Here is a 20,450-nt window from a genome sequence, read left to right on the forward strand (position 1 = left end):
TGACGAGGAATTGTACTTGGTGTCGTGGTGCATACATAAAAGTAAAACAAAAATTGAAAAACACATAGCGAACTATTTTAAGAACACTATAACATACAAAAGAAATAAGAAAACATAGTAAATAAAGCAGTATTTACACTACATATGCATAAACTGTATTTGTGCAGTCCATTGTGCAATATTTTAACAATATTTGCAGCGTTTTAACTTTCAAATGTATTTTTTGTTTAATTTGAATGCATATATTGCAGCTCAGTAAATTACTCTCCGCAAATGTACATCATCAAAACATTGCTCTACAGCGCCACTAGTGGCCATTCATTGTGTAAACATAATTAAGAATGTGGGCGCAGTAGCGTGTTGTGTCCAGCAGGGATCGCAGGGGTTGCTCAGCAGAGGGATGGTGCTAAACACGTAACGGCTCTGAGCCGCCCGTTGTCTACCCGTGTTGTTCTCCGGGCGGAGTTTGGCTTCAGTCCTCAAGACAAAGACCAGTTTGAGTTAGTGACCGGTGGACGCTTACTGTACGGATACAATATATGACGAAGGGTAAGTTAACTACTAACTCTACTACAGTATATGCTTGTAAACTGTCGGTAGGGATAGTAACCTGTAACGTACCTAAGTTACCCTCATAACAAAAAGGTTGGCTCAGCATTTCATGCGGACCAAGCTAGCTTTACGGAGCACGCCAGGAGACAACATGGAGCACAACCTTTAGCTTGGAGGCTACCAGCTAATTTTACTAATTGAATCATCCGTGGGAGTACATAGCATTTGATTATGAAGACCCACCACTAGATAAGGTTGTGTGAATTACATGTGTGGGGGCTTTTAATGATCCTAGAAAGCGTTAACCGTTAACTGTTGGTAGCATGAATGTATAAAGAGAGAGCGTTGGAGGCGGCGGGACCCCGTTCGTTCCTATGAGAGTGGCTCAGTGGAGCATTATGCTCAAAAGTACCCGTATGTGGGCCCATAGAGCATGCGCATTTGAGTTTGCCTTAAGCCCCGCCTCCGACCTTCATCTCTCGGCTCAGTCAAATGAATGGAGAGAGAAAATAACTCTGAATTCAGCTTTTAGCGCATTTTACAAATGTGACCCTCTTGATTTAAACAAGGTCTATACAGCAGTTATTTAGCTACATTAAAAAAAATGACGTCACTAAAGTTGTAGTACCACAGTTTGGCCACTACGGCCATTCCAAAAATCTGCTTCAACGGGCGGTTCACTTCCTGGGGGCTAGGATGATGCTAGCTTACCCAGTGGATGTTAGCATCACCATAGGAGATAGGGACAGAGGGCCTCTAACGTTATATCTGCATTATGGTTGATGACAGTAATGTAAGCCGAAAAGCAATAGTGTCCAGTTATCAACAAATTCCCAGGGTTAGTGAAAGCGTTTCTTTCCAGATTAGCTGGGGGCTAGCACTAACTGTGGACTGTGGACACCTCATACAGATGATAGTGATGATTCCTTCTTGCATTATTTTATTACAAGATATGTTGATATATTGTGAGATGGATCATTCTGACCGTTTGTTTACTTCTTCTCAGGTCTGTTTGCTGCAAAGCCTCAGGATCTGCACCATACAAGGGAACCACCTGCTGTGCCCAGTTGCTTTATTGTTTACATTTCTGTCCCCAGCAGGGAGGCTTTGCTCCACTAGCAAACAACATCTGCAGACAGGACCTGCCCTTATCTCATCTCAGCTGCTCTTGCAAACATTTGCCTGGAATTTCAAAAGAGTTTCAAAACCAATTGGTGGTGAAATAATGATATTCATTGCCCATGAAGGCGACGGCAGGATGGTCACTTGTACTTTTGTTGGTTCTCTCTTCAGTATCAGGAACTCCATCCCGTAGTTATCTTGATGAAGTCCTTTTTCTGACAAAAGATAAAGGCCACTTGCTACACCTCCTCTGCCCCCTGATATTAACTATTTGATAGACTTCATCGGCCTCCTGACTTCAAGATGGAGCTCTTCTTCAACCCTTTTGACAATTTGGTGTGTATCCTGCTGGGCATCTCCCTCACCGTGTGGTTCACCCTGCTGCTGGTCTTCATCATCGTGCCTGCCATCTTTGGGGTGTCCTTTGGCATCCGGCGTCTTTACATGAAAACGTTATTAAAGCTCTTTGAGGTAAGCTCTTTTTTATCTTGAGGTGTGTTTTCCTGCACTCAGTCATAATGATGCTTTGTCTTCTGCCCCTCCTACACCCTTTAACTCAACAAACCATAGTTTGTCACAGTTGTCTTCAGAGACAGGCTCTATTTGCGTTCACTGTACATTTTGTCCAACCTTTTAATCAATATTTAAACAGTTGTGTTTGCTTATGGATTTTACACATGTGCTTGTCTGATATGTTCTTCTCAGGACATTGGTCAGAAGCAGACTTTATGCTCGTCTTTGCATCCATTGTATTCAAAAGCTGCTGCAGATTAGCATCACAGAGGCATTCCTCCCTTGTTATATAACCGGAGAAATCAGTCGTACAGACCTGTCAGTAACTGTTGTCTGTGACACGGCTCCAACAGCCTGGGGTATTGCTTACTGCTATGAGGTTTTCACTTTCGCAAATCGAGGTTGAATCACCAGTGACGGTAGTAATGCATCAGCTTTATTGTGCAAATGAGAAGCTCTTATGTCCAGATAATTGGATTTACAAGTTTACGGTTTTGTTGCCATCTTGACTTCAGCAGACACAGTTATCCAGTTGTCCTCCTCCTGCTATCTCTGGTGTAGTTTCACTAGTAAAGCTGACATCACGCTCCAACATGTACCACTGAGAGCAGGGCTTTGGCCAGAAATAAATGGTCCAGTGGGAGATGTGAGAGACAATCTTAGCTCATGATTCCTGCTGCAACCATGACATTTAGAGAAAGGGTCAAAGGACAGATTTAAGACTGACACACCACTATGTTTTCTGGTTAGTACAATTTGCCAATGTGTCAGTGCTTGCTAAGGTATCCATTTCAGACGAGACATACTATGGCAATGTTGTAACAGGCTGCTAGAAGATAGTTTGTGTCGCTGTTAGCCTATCAGTGTGACAAGTATCAAATCAAGTTTTATTTTATATAGCACATTTATAAACGATGTTTGGTGGAGCCAAAGTGCTGTACATAAAATAAAAATAGCCTACAGTAGAGACACTTTACAGCAAATACAACCGCACAGTTTGTTCAGAATATCAGTATGAGAAAAACGACACCCTCTGTCCTTAGACCCTCTGTCCTTAGACCCTCACATCGTACAAGGAAACACTTCCAGAGAAACCCACAGTTTAAGGGGAACATGGGAGAAACCTCAGGTAGAGCAACAGAGGAGGGATCCCTCTCCCAGGACGGACAGGCGTGCAATAGATGCCGTGTGTAAATCCAAGAGATAATACATTTTACAGCATATAGACCGAATGTTAGGAAATGCATGTGTCTGTAATAAGAAGATGAATGGCGAGACCCAAGGCAGGACCGCAGAGACAGGTTCAGCCACGACCCGAAGTCCACGACTTAATCCAGAACTCAGGATAGAGGATCCAGGACACAGGACGACAGCAAGAGGACCAGTATCACTATTTCCTGCTCACTGAAGTTACTTCATGTTACACTTGTGATATGGATATGTGGATAGAATGTTGTCTTTCACATGCAGCTCTGAAGCCACATTTTTTGTCACTATTTCCTAACCAGCTCTCTGTGCTCCTTCTCTCTCAAGCCAAGTAATCTTTACTGTCAACTGAAGCATAGACTCAGTATTACATCTTGTCACAACACGATTTAAAGGTAGCTGAACAAAAGGGGAAATAATGTGAATGCCTATTCTATCGGAGTAATTATTGCCACCTGAGTAATCAATCATTTGCATAACACTGCTTTGGGCTAAAAGTCTTTAGGCTTCAAAAAGTCCACTTCTTCTCACACTCTAAATCTCTCTTCTTTTTTTTTTTAAGTTGGTAATTATCGTGTACCTCAGACACATTATCCTAGAAACAACTATTTTAGTTTTCCCAAAGTTAATGACAAGTAAATAGAAATATGCAAACATTTAAAAAAAAATATGCCTATTTTGCAACATGGCTTTTTCAAGCGGTCTTTCAAAATTCTTTAAATGTTTACAGACTCTTGCTACTTCTCGTGTTTCTGGCAAATATGCCTGCTTACCACGACTGCATTTGAATATACTAGCATTGATGCAGCCTTGTTGAACTGTTGCCCTTCAATGTTTGGTGCAGACAGACCTTTGATTTATCATGTGCTGTGGTATGAACTGTGAAACACATCTCTCACCTCCCAGTCCATACATAACATTCCTGATCTTTTCTGCTTGTCAGGCAGCGAGAACACTGTGTCCTTTTCCTGCCTCTCAGTGGACACTACCGGTTTATTGGTGTACTTATAAACCGGTATTCTTATTGAAGAATAAGAAGTGGTAAAGTCACTGTCTAGCAGCACTGTGGTCACAGATCAGCACGCATAGTGTTGGCCCAGGGTTAGGTCATCTTCTGTAAATGTGGAATCTTGTTTCCTCCAGTTTCGCACCCTGATGGTTACTGACATTAACAAATACACAGATAATAGAGAGATAAGAACATTAGAAACTTGAGCAGGAAGCAGCTGTGTCTGATTCAAAAGAATAATTTGTGTCTCAGTTATTTGAATGCTCACATTCAGATATAACAATTGCTTGTTAATAGTGGCAGCTGGTTGCTACAACACGTGTTGCTTGCTGGCTCGCCTACCTTTTCTAAATGTTTTTATGAGAGCATGTTGTTGCTGAAACCAAATGCTATATTTCTTGTGTTTTTACTCACCCTTTTGTTCTTTCTTTATAGTGGGCCACACTTAGGATAGAGAGAGGAGCGAAAGAAAATAATCACCACTTGCACAAACCCTACTCAAATGGTAAGATGTGTTTTCAGTATGCATGTTGAAGAGATTTGTATGATTTAGAGACTGGGTATGGCTGACATCCTTTCTCTCTCTGGACTGTTTCAGCTATCATTGCCAAGGAGCCCACCTCCTTCGAGGAGGAGATTAAGGACATCAGGAGGAGCGGCAGCAACAAGGACCTGGACTCAGCCTCCGAGTTTGAGATGTCTGACATTTTCTACTTTGCCCGGAGAGGGGTGGCGAGCATCATGGACGATGAGGTGACGAAGCGGTTCTCTGCTGAGGAGTTGGAGTCCTGGAACCTGCTGACTCGCAGCAACAACAACTTCCACTACATCAGCCTGAGGCTCACCGTGCTGTGGGGGCTGGGCCTGGTGATCCGCTACAGCTTCCTGCTGCCTCTCAGGTAGAGCACGACCCAACACATGGAGGCAGTGGTTTTAGAAGAATAGCCCTTACCTCACATGTGTTTAAGGAAAAGTGAACACATACAGACAGGGCCTGCAACGGATATACAATACAATTAAACATCATTTGATACAAAAGGCCATTATTTGGTATAGTTATCAAATGTAACAATATTATTCCAGTTGCATCAAGTACAAACCAACACAGTGAGATGGTGTGACTCCTAAAATATAAGCCTGGGCGGTATTATCACCATCAAAGCCAGTCCGGCCACAGAGTTAAAGACTGGAGGCAATCCCAGCATGCATTACACCATAAGCTCTGTCAAAGGACCAACACATTTACAAAAGATCAATGGATTTGGGCAGACTGCATGGGGTTTTCAGACTGCTCCATATCACACATGTAATTAAGTGTTGGCACACGCAGAGAGTTAAGGAGGGAGATCCTCAGTCAGGGTCAGCTTATCCACTCACAGGGGCAGTGTCTCAGTCCTAAGCCTGGCTGGCTCACTTCCAGTTGCCAGTGGGGAGACGAATCAGGCCACCGCTGCACAGACAGACACCATTCTAGTCTGCCATCCACTTAATAGATTCTCTCATTCAGTTCTCGTCTAGTTAAAAAGCGACCTGCTTTACTCACGAGCTTCATGCCTTCATCTCTCTCGTGTTTGTTTAATCCTCGACCAATTTAATCAGCACCATCTCCAACCCTGCATGATCGGTTCATCCAGATTATTGCGACCTGTTAGCCAATTTAATCATCTCCTGCAGGGTCACTGACAGTGTGGGACACGGTGTGAATCTTTAAATTGAGGACCCTGCAGCCCTGGATAGCGTTACTCATGACCTTTACATGTCATCTGAGCGGTAACCCAGGGGAAGGTTGTAGCACAGGAGGAACCTTTTTAGGGTTTAGGATCATGTTCTTGCCTTTTTAACTCTATTCAAATGCTAAGTAGTTTTAAAAAACCAAAAAGGGGAATCCTTCCTCCTGAGGTTGCTTGTTGAAGGTTTCCCTGCTGTAAGATTCTGTCTATCTTTCAGGGTAACTCTTGCCTTCACTGGTGTAGGCCTCCTTGTGTTCCTCACCTGTGTTATCGGGCTGCTGCCCAATGGAAGGTAAGTCAAGCTTTTGATCAAATAAATAGATTTTTGGTTTTGAAACACAATGAACATCACGCTGTATCTTATTCTCGCAGGTTGAAAAACTTTCTGAGTGAGAAAGTCCATCTGATGTGCTACAGAATATGTGTCAGAGCTCTGACTGCCATCATAACCTACCATGACAGGTAAGAGAACAACACAACTTTGTTTTACACCTCTTTAAGTTATGTGACTATTACTTGTTTGACTCATGATAGAATAGTATTTTAACACGGCAGAAGTGAACTACGTGGCTACAAGTTTACAGTCTGATAAGATAAGGATGTGAAAAGGGGGAGCTGAAGCACATGCGGGAGTTATTCGGTCTTTAATAGGCTCTGAGAGACTGCATGCAAACACACGAGACATTTCGACACCCAAGGCTATTAAATTAGGTCAGATGCTATATGTGCGGTAATTATGTCAACAGAAATAATGAGAGCTGAACAACGATCCGTGAAAGAGTCATAGCAGCCTGACCTGTTTCCAAAAACATAAAATGGAGGTTGGGAAACACCTGTTTTATTTCTTTAGAAAGCTCATGACTCATTTACAAAATATTTTAAATCCACACAGTGTAGCATGCAGTTAGGTTTTTCTCTTTATACGGATGTTTGCAGCGTTCCTGCAATACCCATGTCTAAGGTTGGCTCCTTATCGTCCCCACGAGCTGTTTTTGCCACCAGTTAGGTCCATCTTTACTATTAGGGTCAGCATGTTGGGGGCTGCTGCTAGTGGATAGGCTTAAGGTTTTAACACTGCAGCGTGTTTACTCACTAACTTCTCAACTTCCTGGTCGATTTCTCAACTTCTGTTCTATTTTTGTATTCTCTCACTTGACGGCCCAATCAAGTTTTCCCTGAAATTACTATAGATGTGATATATTATTTAGTTCCTTTTTACTTTAAGGTGCTTTAAGCAATTCTAATCCAATACCATTTTGATCCAAATCTGTGAATATCTCATGGTCTGCTCGCTGTCCGCTCTGTCCGCTGAAAGTACCCTTGGTGTTCATACACGGCACTGGCTCTTGAAATGGGAAACAAACAAAGCAGAACGAAGCACGCAACAATATTTCAGAGGGCGTTGAAGATTGTTCACAGGATTATGGGGGTGGAAAGTGAAATGCAAACCTTGATGCAGGAAGGGAGGATCTGTGTTGGTCTTTAAACATCACTGATCTTTCCAGAATCACGGCCCTACCTTAAATAACTCAGTCATGTAGCTACATATCTAACATGGTTATGGCTTTGCAAAAAAGTCAATTTCAAAAGTGTAGCCGTTGGATATTGACTTAAATAAATGACGTTTGTGACGAAACTCTGTTCTGATGTTCACGTTTTCATTGTAGGGTTAGGTTAGAACACAGATTGACAGCTTGATGTTAAAGGAAATGTTTTGTTAACAACGTTTTATGCAAGGTAACACACATTTCAAGAGAATGCATGTTGCAACTGATGGCTTTCCAAAGGCCTTGACATCCAAGCAGCTTCCTTCTGAAAAAGCACAATATAAAAACTCCAAACCACTCAAATGCAGCTCGTCTTTGCCACATGGTCCCTATACTCTTTTCAAACGCGTGACAGGGGTCTACGTCAGGTTACATAAAGACAGATGAGTTATCTGTGGAGAGAAGAGATAGGGTGTGTTAGCACTCACCGTACGAGCACCCAGAGTGTGAATATGAAGGGGAGCCGCCTCAGTTGAGCCTAAGTGAAGCACAAAGCCCTGTGGATACATCTTTCTCACACCAAAGCCGAGGCACTCTTTGTTAACATCAAACATGAGGATTGTAGAATTCACACAGATCATTTGCAATGACATGCTTAACTATCAAGAATGCATCCAAATGTGGGCACTGGTGGATACTGGTAGGGAACATTTTCTTCTAAATGAGGCTTTTATTATTTAGATAGGGCAGAGTAAGAGTCTAAGAGGAACATGAAGAGGCTTCTATAAAGAGGAGGAGCACATGCAACAGGATATGGAGGAGGAAGTTGAGGCTTTAAGTGTTTGCCAACTGTAGTCTCTTACAGCTGAATTGACATTTGAGTACATGGTTTCCGAAATTGCTCATGGTTTTGCTGATTATTTGATCATATCTTAAGATGCCAGGCACATTACAAGTGGTTTCTTATTTTAAATTGCACTACAATGACTTGGCTTGTACGGAACTGACCGATCAGAACATGATGAAATATGATCATTTATATCTTTACATTCAAAGGTGAAAAACACATTGAAATACAAAAAGACATACTCGATATTGAACATTTTTTACGACTATCTCGGCCAAAGTAATTGTGGTTAACAATATTATCCTGATAATCATTCAAACTCCTTAAATGGCACTTAAACATAACAAAATCTCTTTCACTTATGTTTGTTGAGATATTTTTATCCCATCGCCGACATAAAGGTGGGGTAGGTAATTCACTTCAGAAACACTTTGTGTTATATTCCATGGAATGCTCTTAACCTCTTAAGCCCTGAGCCTGTTTTTCAGGTTTCAGGCTCGAAAATGCCACTAACACAACAAAGACTATATCTTCACTTCTAAAAGGGGTAAATTAATAATCTTTTCTCTCAAAGCAAGGTTACACCTGTGAGTTGGATGTAGAAGTGTCAGAATCAATATAGATGTTTTTATTTTAAAGTAAATTCAGATGGAACACAGTAAAAACATGTAAATTCTAATGTCCGCCTAAAAAAAACCCATTACTTATAGTGAAAACCACCCTTGAATGATGGGCTAGTAGACTAAAAGCATTAGAAATCCAAACTATAACATATAATAAGTACCCTGTATCAAGATTGATGCAAAACAAGTGAAATTTGACCTTTTTAAGAGAGGTTTAGAAAAATAAAGTCCAAGCGGACTCACCTCTGGGTAATTTGGGAACCATCAGTTCCATTTGAACTTTTTCACTGTAAAAATCCTTTTATTACTTTGAATTATCACTATTGGTATCCATTACATCCAAATACAACTGTTGTGAAAAAAATAAAAATAAAATCCTCTGAGCCTCTGAATTAGCCCCGAGCGAAAAATGCTAACCTATTACTGCACCAAAAATCACTCCTAGCTCCCTTATTACTTATCCTAGCTGCACATCCAACACATTGTTTATGATCGTAAAGACACAGAATCTAACGGTGCCCACCTCAACACTGAAAGATACAAACTCGCGACGTTATCAACAAAAACGTACATCAAAACAAGTGGCGCTAGCGCTAATGCGCTACGCTAACATGGCTCACCTTCCTCATTGTCTGGTCTAAACTGGTCTTCAATGGCATTAAAACGATAAAAACGATGATGTAGTTAATCCATAGGTTAATATCCAATGTGGCTGTGTCCCCTTTGAAATGTTCTGATAATCTATAAGCAATAAAACTGCAATTCCGTTATCTGCTGTCCGCTCTGTGCTCCGTGCGCTCTGGGTCCTGCAATTCCTGCTTCCTTACGTAGTAAACAATAAGTAAAGTCTGCTGTGTAATGTACTTAAACTGGCTGGCATTCTTTATACTTTACGCAGGACCATATCTCTGGAACCCATTGGTCGATTTGGGTGATTTACACCTTTTGCTTAACCATTACATCCAATAGAATCGATGGGCAGTTCCCAAATCCACGTAAACATTACCATTGCGGACGTAATAGAGAAGCAAACGAAACGTATCTGAAAGTACAAGCCTGGACGGCAAAACTTTATACCCAGTATATTGCCATAAATATGATGATGGATTATCAGTAAACATTTCTACGTGACACAAAGACATTGGATTAACCTTGAGCGTCGTTTTTATTCCGTTGAACACAACTTTTGATCACAAATCAAAAAAGGTAAGACGTAATTATTGTAATATTTTTGAAACCGGATGTTGTTTACTTTCTCTTTTCTGGCTGATAGCTCTAGGAATTCGAGGTCGTACAGTGATGACATTACATGTGTGGAATCTGTGGAGTCTCAGCTTTAAATCGTATATCTTGTTTGTGCAGTTAAGATAGTAATAAGGACATTTCTACCGTGAGTTCTGTGTAAAAAAGCGTTAGCATTAGTTAGCATTTTTTCACTCAATGCTAATTCAAAGGCTTGGTATTACTCTTGTGTTTTTTTTAGCTAATAATTGTTCTTATTATCAGTTAGCGGAGTTTCTTACCTTTTTAAAATGGTATGAAACATTAATAGTTTCATAAATGTTAAGAAGCCCTGAGACATAGTCTCGTAAAAAAACGGTGGGAGGGGTCCACTGGGGGGACCTTCGGGCTTAAGAGGTTAACATCCCGATAGCAATGAATACATTAAGTGCTTTGGCAAAAAATCCATAAAAAGAATTCATCAGTGGAAGCTGTGGCGCTGTAAAAAGCAAGTCCAATCATCTGAGCCGGCCCGGCTAAAATAAGTGGATGGCCTACCTGCCTGTCAGCCTTCCATCTGTACACAAACTTATCTCGTGCCCTCATTGGTCATGTGCGCGTTCGTGTGTGTTGGAGGAGGGGCTCTGTAAGAAAGTCTGAAGGAAGGGGCAGATTTTTTTCAGCTGTGTACTTTCAAATTCTCGCGCACTCGAGCTGGTTTCTCCATTCTTACCTACCCCACCTTTAACAGATCTTTTTTGTGAAAAACTATCTGTCTCAAATAAGGGGTTCTCCTGCATATAAAAGATAAAACATCAAGAGTCTTTCTCACATAAAAAGTATTTTATTATAAGGCTACATTTGTCTACCATGACAGTGAGTCTTCTTAAGTCACTTGTGAGGAAATGTGAGTTATTCATCAAACATATCACCAAGACAGCCTTCTTCCACCTCAAAAACATCGCCCGTCTACGTCCGTCCCTCTCCCCCACTGCCGCAGAAACCCTCATCCACACTTTCATCACCTGGCGACTGTGGCTGTGAGGAAGTGCGGTCGTCTTTCAACCAGAAGGTTGTGGGTTCGATCCCAGCCCATGCAGTCAACATGTCGATGTATCCTTGGGCGAGATACTTAACCCTGAGTTGCTCCCGATGGCATGGCCAACGATGTGTGAAAGTGTGTGAATGTTAGGTCCTAGAGTGGTACTGCTCTGTGTGAATGGGTGAATGACATGTAGTATGTAAAGCGCTTTGAGGGGTCGTAAAGACTGGATAAAGCATTATATACAGGGTTCGTACGGTCATTGAAAAGTCATGGAAATTCAAAATGCAAATTCCAGGCCCTGGACAAGTTATGGAAACCGATGTTTTTCCCAAGGTTTTGGAAAAGTCATGGAAATGTAACGTAAATGTAAAGTTGCGTCAAATATAATTTACATTTTATCTAATTGCCAAAATAATCTGCGGTCGCGAGCTGGTATGTGCCATCATGACGCGCATGGTGTTATTTTTTAATATATGAAGCGCGAGCTGTGTGCTCGAGTCTTCCTGCCTGTCGGCTGAACTCTGCTGCTCCGGTATGAGGGTCAGCTACATTAGCTACGGTGCATTCGTTAACTGCGGAGTCACTGTGGCACAGACTGCACCGCTGGTGAACAGCTGTTAGAACGGCCGTTCAGGTGTTCAGAGCAGAGCTCCCTGTCGGAGCGGCAGAGCGTGATGTGCACTGAAACGTTTTCTGTCACAATATCATTAAGGAATCGTTGAGCTAGCTAGCATACATTGTCACTATCTGCTAGTGTTAGCTTTAGCCTTCGTTTTCTAATAGTTTTTTTCATAGGCTATAAATGGAGGTGGTATAAGTATAGATATTGTGCTAGAGTAAAAGTAGAAGTACTCAGATCTTGTACTTGATTAAAAGTAGAAGTACTCAGGTCTTGTACTTGAGTAAAAGTAGAAGTACTCAGATCTTGTACTTGAGTTAAAGTAGAAGTACTCGGATAAGTAAAAGTAGAAGTACTCAGATATTGTACTCGAGTAGAAGTACTCAGATCTTGTACTTTAGTAGAAATACTCAGATCTTGTACTTTAGTAGAAGTGGAAGTACTCAGATCTTGTACTTAATAAAAGTATAGTACTCAGATGTTGTACTTGAGTTAAAGTAGAAGTACTCAGATAAGTAAAAGTAGAAGTACTCAGATCTTGTACTCGAGTAGAAGTACTCAGATCTTGTACTTTAGTAGAAGTACTCAGATCTTGTACTTTAGTAGAAGTGGAAGTACTCATATCTTGTACTTAATAAAAGTATAGTACTCAGATGTTGTACCTGAGTAAAAGTAGAAGTACTCAGGTCTTGTACTTGAGTAAAAGTAGAAGTACTCAGGTCTTGTACTTGAGTAAAAGTAGAAGTACTCAGGTCTTGTACTTGAGTAAAAGTAGAAGTACTCAGGTCTTGTACTTGAGTAAAAGTAGAAGTACTCTGATCTTGTAGTAAAAGTAGAAGTACTCAGATCTTGTACTTGAGTAAAAGTAGAAGTACCAGAGTGTAGGAATACTCTGTTACAGTAAAAGTCCTGCATTCAAAATGTTACTTAAGTAAAAGTACAAAAGTATTATCATCAAAATATAGTGAAAGTAGCGACAGTAAAAGTAGTCGTTGTGCAGATTGGTCCATTTCAGAATAATATATATGATATGTTTTATAAAGATTGATCATGAAAGTGTTCTCAAAGCTGGTAAAGGAGCAGCTAGTTTGAATGACTTTGTATTCTGCAAGGTAGCTTGTGGATTTACTCCAAGTGGAACTAAAGTCTGATTTAACACTTGATTATATTTCACATCATTCATCCACATCTGTAGAGTAACTAAAGGTATTAAATACATGTAGTGGAGGAAAAGTACACCATGTACCTCTGAACTGTAGTGGAGTAGAAGTACACCATGTACCTCTGAACTGAAGAGGAGTAGAAGTACACCATGTACCTCTGAACTGTAGTGGAGTAGAAGTACACCATGTACCTCTGAAGAGTAGAAGTACACCATGTACCTCTGAACTGTAGAGGAGTAGAAGTACACCATGTACCTCTGAACTGTAGAGGAGTAGAAGTACACCATGTACCTCTGAACTGTAGTGGATTAGAAGTACAAAGTAGCAAAACATTGAAATACTTAAATAAAGTACAAGTATCTCAAAATTGTACCCACGTATAGTACTTGTTGAGTTATGAGTTTAGTTACACCAGTGGCTATAAAGATAGAAAGACTAAGCCTTGCACAGAGGCATGATAATACATTTTCAAAATGCTCAACAGTGCCGCCAGAATTATAAACTGACTGCTACACAATTAAAATAAATGTTTTTATATATTTATATTAGATGTGACTCTTTGGCGTTTCTGTTATTATTGACACTGCTGCTTTCAGGGGGTCAGGGGTCGGGTCCTTGCCACCTTTTTCATACCTGATGACTTTGCCTCCCTGACTACAGTTGCTTCAGCGTGTAGAAGCTAGTAAGCCTACTATTTGATTTGTTTTAGATAGGCACTACATGTTTCATATGCAGACCTTATTTTCCTGTTCCATGTTCAAATAAACCATTTTCAGTGGGAATTTTTTTTTGGTCATGGAAAATGAGGTAAAGGTCATTGAGAAGTCATGGAAAAGTCATTGAAAATCATTGGTGAAAAAGTGTATGAACCCTGTATATAAGTACAGTTCATTTACCATTTATCACCTCCCGTCTGGACTAGTGCAGCAGCCTCCTCTATGGTTCACCTGCAAAAATCCTCAACAAACTCCAATGCATCCAGAACTCCGCTGCCCGTCTACTCACCCACACCCGAATCCGTGAACACACCACCCCCGTCCTCATCAAGCTCACTGGCTCCCCATCCCCCAGAGAATCCAGTACAAAATCCTCCTGATGACGTACAAAGCCCTCCATAGCCTGGCCCCATCCTACCTGACTGACCTCTGACCTCCTCCACAGACACACTCCCACTCGCTCTGCTGCTGCCAACCTCCTGCCCCCCCCCCCACCCGGACCAACCTCAATTCCTGGGGCGGCAGAGCCTTCTCCGTTGCTGCACCCACCCTCTGGAACTCACTACCCCAATCCATCAGAGATTCTTCCTCCCTCACAGCATTCAAAACATCACTCAAAACCCACCTGCTCAACCCTGCATTCAACCACTGCCCCCCCCCCCTATTTTCTGTTTTGTTTATCTCTTTTTGTATTTTTCTTTGTGTTTTTTGTTGTTGTTTTATTCTCTGTCAAAGCGTCTTGATTGTCTAGAAAAGCGCTATACAAGTATCACGTATTATTATTATTATTTAGAGAAGAAAAATGATTAGGGTTTTTATCACGAGTAGCTATAAAACCCGATATTGCCTCAACCCGAGGGCTGTTGGAACGCGTATCGCTCTCTACTCGAGGGCTAAAAATACACAAGTTTCAGAGAAAGCATAGCTCTCTCTTTCTCTATTTAAGATCTCTGTCTTTGGTATGTGCAGTCAGTGGGTTCACGACCTGCGTGCTCTGGGTGTCAAATCTTCAAACATAACCACCACGAGTTGCTTTGTTTCTCCCAACAAGACTGTGAGAATCTGGTCAAAAGCTTACCCACGTTTTATACCGAGCGTGTTTTTGCCTCTTGGTTGCATCGCTTTGTTCGTTGTCATATTGTTCATTGTATTTCGACGCTTGCTTTTTAGTTCTTGATATTGAATCCTCCAGGAAGTGCCTTCGTAATACCTCGCTTGACAGTGTTCCTTCCTTTTTACAGTGAGAATAAACCCAAGAAGGGAGGCATCTGTGTCGCCAACCACACCTCACCCATTGATGTCATCATCCTGGCCAGCGATGGTTGCTATGCCATGGTAATAATACTGATGATTAGCAGGAAGCTTGACACACATTGACAAACACGGGTCCCTGTTTCCACTGCAGCTGTTTGTCTATAGAAATCAAATTACATCTGTTTGTTTTGTGTTGTCAGGTTGGCCAGATTCACGGCGGCTTGATGGGGGTTATTCAGAGATCTATGGTCAAGGCCTGCCCGCACATTTGGTTCGAACGCTCAGAAGTGAAAGACCGACATCTAGTGGCCAAAAGGTAACAGTTCACCCCTTATTTTCATGTTTTGTCATTGTCCAGCTTTTCTTCCTTCAGTGAGATGCTTCTTGGCATTCAGCTAGAGTTGGACATTTTAATATTGAATTTGACTGTCAATCTTAGTTTTTTGTCAATTCAAATGTTGTCTCTGTCTCAAAATGACTTATTAACCTTCATACTTTTTATATTACAGATTGAGTGACCATTTAGAAGTTAAAACTAAACTTCCAATTCTCATTTTCCCAGAAGGTGAGTTAGTTCAATGATTTTGTACGGATGATAAAACCTCATAATCACACTATTGTCATCTTGTTTTACTATAAAAAGTCTTAATTGAACTTCTCTAAATCCTTTGAATCCCCAGGGACCTGCATCAACAACACGTCAGTTATGATGTTTAAGAAAGGCAGCTTTGAAATTGGTGGCACTGTCTACCCTGTTGCCATTAAGGTAGGGCGTTTTCCTTTCTATTTTACGAGGTGTTATTTGTACCTGCTACGTCTTATTTTAACCACGTACATGTTTCTGTTTGTTTCAAATACTACATGTATTGAGTTTACATTGTGCTGTGTTTGATGCTTACAGTACGACCCTCGGTTTGGAGACGCCTTCTGGAACAGCAGCAAGTTTGGTATGGTCAGCTACCTGTTGCGTATGATGAGCAGCTGGGCCATCGTCTGCAGTGTGTGGTACCTCCCCCCCATGTCCAGAGAGGTGAGACTTCCTGGTTAACTGGTGGTTAGCCCGGTGGCGAGAGCAAAGCTTATCAATTTGGTGCATTCAACACTTATAATTCAATGAGTATTGCTTTTATCTTTTTATTTAGTGATGTAGGAGTTAACAAGACAAGTGCATACAAGTACAGCATCACAGCTACACAGAAGGTGCATTTACAAGTAAATACAAATGACAAAATATACATGGAGAAAGACAAAAAACGTGTCTGTGTGCACGTTTGAGGGATTAGACAAAAAGAGAGTAATAAATGACAAAATTATGATTTAAAATGATATGAGTAACAATATAATAGTCATGTGTCCTGGGGGGGGGGGGGGTGTAAATAGTAGCATGACCTTAAAGACCTTAAAGAAGTAGAAAGGGGTGGTGGCTGATATCGGAATGAGGCTTACATTTGAGTTCCAGATTGCATCAATATCAGTACTTTTTTTTATGCCGGCAGATAATTTTTCCATTGAGTACGGCTTTTATAACGGAGAGTAGAGATGTTGTTTCTCATTTGTTTTGACCACTTGTTTTCCCGTGTTATTTATGTCACTTTTCTCCAACAGGAGGACGAGGATGCTGTTCAGTTTGCCAACCGTGTAAAGGCTGCTATCGCCAGGCAAGGAGGACTGGTAGACCTCCTGTGGTGAGACCCATTCTCTTCAGTGCTCTCCACTGCTTTCTCCCTCTAACCTAATGACTGACAAGGGATTATAAACATATCCTTAACACATGTCAACCCAGACTGCTGTGGCTTAACGACAGTTTGAAGTGACAACACAGGTGTGATCAATTCTATTAATAACTACTATTATACAGGAGATCCAGTCAAGGGGTTCTGTTGTGTATTTTCGCTTATTTCTCAGGATCTACACAGCGCAGGGGAAAGGCTAAATCAAAAAAAGGGTAGGCTCATAAATTAAATGGCAAGCACACGTTATGAATACAATTATAAACATATGCGAGAGACAAATAAGTAAACCAAAATATGCAAGATCAATTACACATCGTTTTTGACTTTTAGCTTTTGAAAGATGGTTGCTCAAGTAGTTCCTCTGACGTTTCAACAGGACAGTGTGAGAAAAGTTTAGTAACTTATCAATCCTTTCCTGTGGCAACAATTTCTAAGAAAACGTTTTGCAATCATTCTAGGATGACTTGCTACGGGTCAATGATTTATCAAAGTATAGTAATAACACTTAACAATATTTTAACTCAGTCCAATATTCTTACATGTTGTCCACATCACTGACACATGTGGTGAAATCTAATAGATATAGTTAAAATATAACATACCATTTTTACATTTGACAGTTTGGCCTTTCAATCTCAGCTGTTTCCAGTAATATGAATTACGGCGGCCTTCCTCGCCGAGTCTTCGCTTTGTTTCACCGAATACATTCCTACCATCGTTAGCATTGTCAGTCACACTGAAAATGCAAAAGGGATTATGCTGTTCAGTTTATTACATCAGAAGCACTGTAACAAATCACCATGAGGATACATTTAACATGTCTTCAACAAAATGTGGACAAAACCTTTGAAAATAGGAAATGCTACAAAGTTCGTGTTAAGTTAAAGACTGTCAAAGCGTATTGTAATGAAACTGATAGGAGTTTCAGTTGTTCATGTCAACTCGGTGTATAGACAGATCATATCAAGTACTTTGCAGCAACGTGAATACGACGTGTATTATGGAAGCTATTTAGACCAAATCTGCTACAGAATATTAGTGAATTGCATTTTGTACACTTTATACCACAATATAAACATTACAAAACACTGCTATATAACATGTGCAATATTATTATTATGAATAATGTTCTATAAATAACGTGCAATCTACCACAACGTGTTTTGAAAATCCGGCCCTTGGTGGATTTAATTTCGGCCCGCAGGATAATTTCTAATCACTATTAGATCTGGCCCGCCGGTATATTGCACGCACACCTTCACTCCCTCCTGAGGGTTTCCTCAGCTCAGAGCCTGAGCCCAAACATTGATGACCTTGCACCCGAGATGAGATGCCAAGTGTCTGAACTAGCATCACAGAGCAGCAACCTGAGTTTAATGGATGTTTCCTTCTGCACTTTTTCTCTCAAGACAACAGGGCATGTTTGGTTTTTTTTAAGCTGTTGTTGGCCTGTGGAAAAATGTAACCATAAGAAATGACTCCAGAAAAGCTGCAGATAGAGCCATAAGAAATGAATGCATCTGCCTATAAAAACAACATTAATTAATCAATCATTTAAGCTTTGTTAGTTCCAGGTTTGATATGTGCAATAAGTTCATTTCAATACGTTCTGCAATAAACATTGATCCAGTCCCTCGACTTGTAACCATTTTTTTTTTTTTTTTGGCCCACTGTGTATTTGAGTTTGACACCCTGCTGTAGATATTGAATTGCTCTTTTTACTGCACTGTTAGTGTACAGTTTTATTATTATTATGCTCCTGTGTTTATTGTATTCTTGTAACTCTGGCACAACAATTTCCTTCGGGATATATAGAGTCCTATCTTATCTTATCTTAAACATGGTGAAACTCTCTTGCAGGGATGGAGGCTTGAAACGAGGCAAGGTAAAAGAAACCTTTAAGGAGGAGCAGCAGAAGCTGTACAGTAAGATGCTGGTGGGGACCCAGGAGGACCGCAGCCGCTCCTGAAGGACCTCTGGAGGAGGACTGGCTCACTTCGGCTCCTCTGACTAACTCTGCAGTCAGCAAGGCTCCTCGCTACTGGAGCTCTTGGACTGGAAAATTCCCTCTCTGATGTCAACAGTACTCCATTTGGCTTCCTCGGTCACTGCCTCAGACGGGCGTGTTCGGTCTGCGTCGCTCTTACGGGTCACTCCGAGTCCGCTGCCCTCCGTTGGAAAAGCTTGACTGAAGCCTCGCTTGCATTAGAATGAAATTAAGGTGCGAACACAAAAGAAGCGTCGTCTTCCACGTTGACAGTCTTTTGAGGGAAAACTTGTCTTTTTTTATCTTTAACCGAGTTCCTGTCCTTTGTTTGGTAGTTTCAACATTTTAATTTGACCGTCATGTTCGTCCCACACCGTGTTAACGTCACAGAGCTCATCACACCTGGGACGTAGAAGAGAGTTACTGTCTAGTCTGTTCTGACGCTAAAACCTGTGACTGAGTTTGGGTTTCGCATGACTGGCTGTGCCCGTGATTTAGGGCATAATGCCAGCTTTTGTTACATTTCAAATATTTGTATGGGCTTTTTCCAAGAGAGAATAACTTGGGTTTTAAGCTCTGTGTTTTACATTAAGACGTGTATCAACACATGTGGTCACTATATGAGTTACATTGCAGATAAGCTCTTGGTATGTTATCCGTTTCTGTGTTTCTTCCATGGAATGTGTAAAAGATCACATTATGAAATGGAAATTGTTTATCTACAGTTACTCTGATGAAGGTTCATGGATTAAGGGAGATTTTTCCAAATGTTCTCGGGCAAAATGCAGCATACCTAACTGGAGAAAAAGGTTTTATAGTCAATTCATTGTCTCTTTAAGGAACATTGCACACAAGTATGTAGGATAATTCACAATTTGTCTCTTGACTAAAAACAAATTAATACACTTCCTAACAGGCATTATGTTCTACCGTAGCTTCCTGCTTGTGCAGTGGCCATCTTGCCTAATTTATTTTAAGTGAACACTAAAAGTGATTGTCTTTATTTTCTCCCACATCAGTGGTCTTTCTCCTGTTTGGCAGCCTCTCTGCGGAGAGTGCAGCTGTAGTTTGGACTCCCTGTACGGCTCCATGTGAGGGACTCGGGGACCTGGGGGGTTTCTCCCCGAGGCCCCGATCCCTTTTGTTTACTGTGAACAGGAACAGTTCTCTAGTGTTACATCTGTTCATCCAATAAATGTGCAAGAATGTGTCTCTACCTTTTGACTTCAGGGGTTTTTGTGCTTTTCACACTGTTGGTTGTGCTGGTTCTCCTCCGATGCACAACGGGCTCTGAACATACAGAAGCAAAGGAAACCAGAAGTCTCATGCCATGGCAGCAGATATGTGTACAATATCGATTGTTTTAAGGAAATACATGTCTGGTTTCTACAATCAAAACAAACAAGACACCTAAGCATTACACATTTAAATTGGACAATAACAATGCTGCAGGGTGAGCTAAATATTTGCAAGTTAAGTTCAATGAATAGCTAATTGCACAACATTATAATTATATGACATTAGAAGTTTCCATTGTATACTTTATAACTCGGGCGTAGGTTATTTTTCTTTCACCAGCAAGTCTTTGCAAAATCAAAGCATTAATTTGCTATTTTTAGAATT

The 20,450-nt window shown here is 41.0% G+C and overlaps 1 protein-coding gene across 1 annotated transcript; it reads left to right on the top strand.

Annotated features, from left to right (window-relative positions):
• Positions 1-396: 396 nt before the first annotated feature.
• Positions 397-20,043, top strand: LOC117452844 (glycerol-3-phosphate acyltransferase 4-like). The gene is made up of 13 exons (XM_034091635.2): positions 397-549; positions 1,559-2,145; positions 4,838-4,907; positions 5,001-5,301; positions 6,350-6,424; positions 6,505-6,594; positions 15,095-15,188; positions 15,308-15,423; positions 15,617-15,672; positions 15,788-15,873; positions 16,009-16,137; positions 16,713-16,792; positions 18,701-20,043. Exons 2-13 carry the CDS (start codon positions 1,978-1,980, stop codon positions 18,807-18,809), a joined length of 1,374 nt encoding a protein of 457 aa, XP_033947526.1. The 5' UTR covers positions 397-549; positions 1,559-1,977; the 3' UTR covers positions 18,810-20,043.
• The last annotated feature ends 407 nt before the right edge of the window (positions 20,044-20,450 follow it).

Source organism: Pseudochaenichthys georgianus, chromosome 9 (genome assembly GCF_902827115.2).
Source record: "Pseudochaenichthys georgianus chromosome 9, fPseGeo1.2, whole genome shotgun sequence".
NCBI classification, from domain to species: Eukaryota; Metazoa; Chordata; class Actinopteri; order Perciformes; family Channichthyidae; genus Pseudochaenichthys; species Pseudochaenichthys georgianus.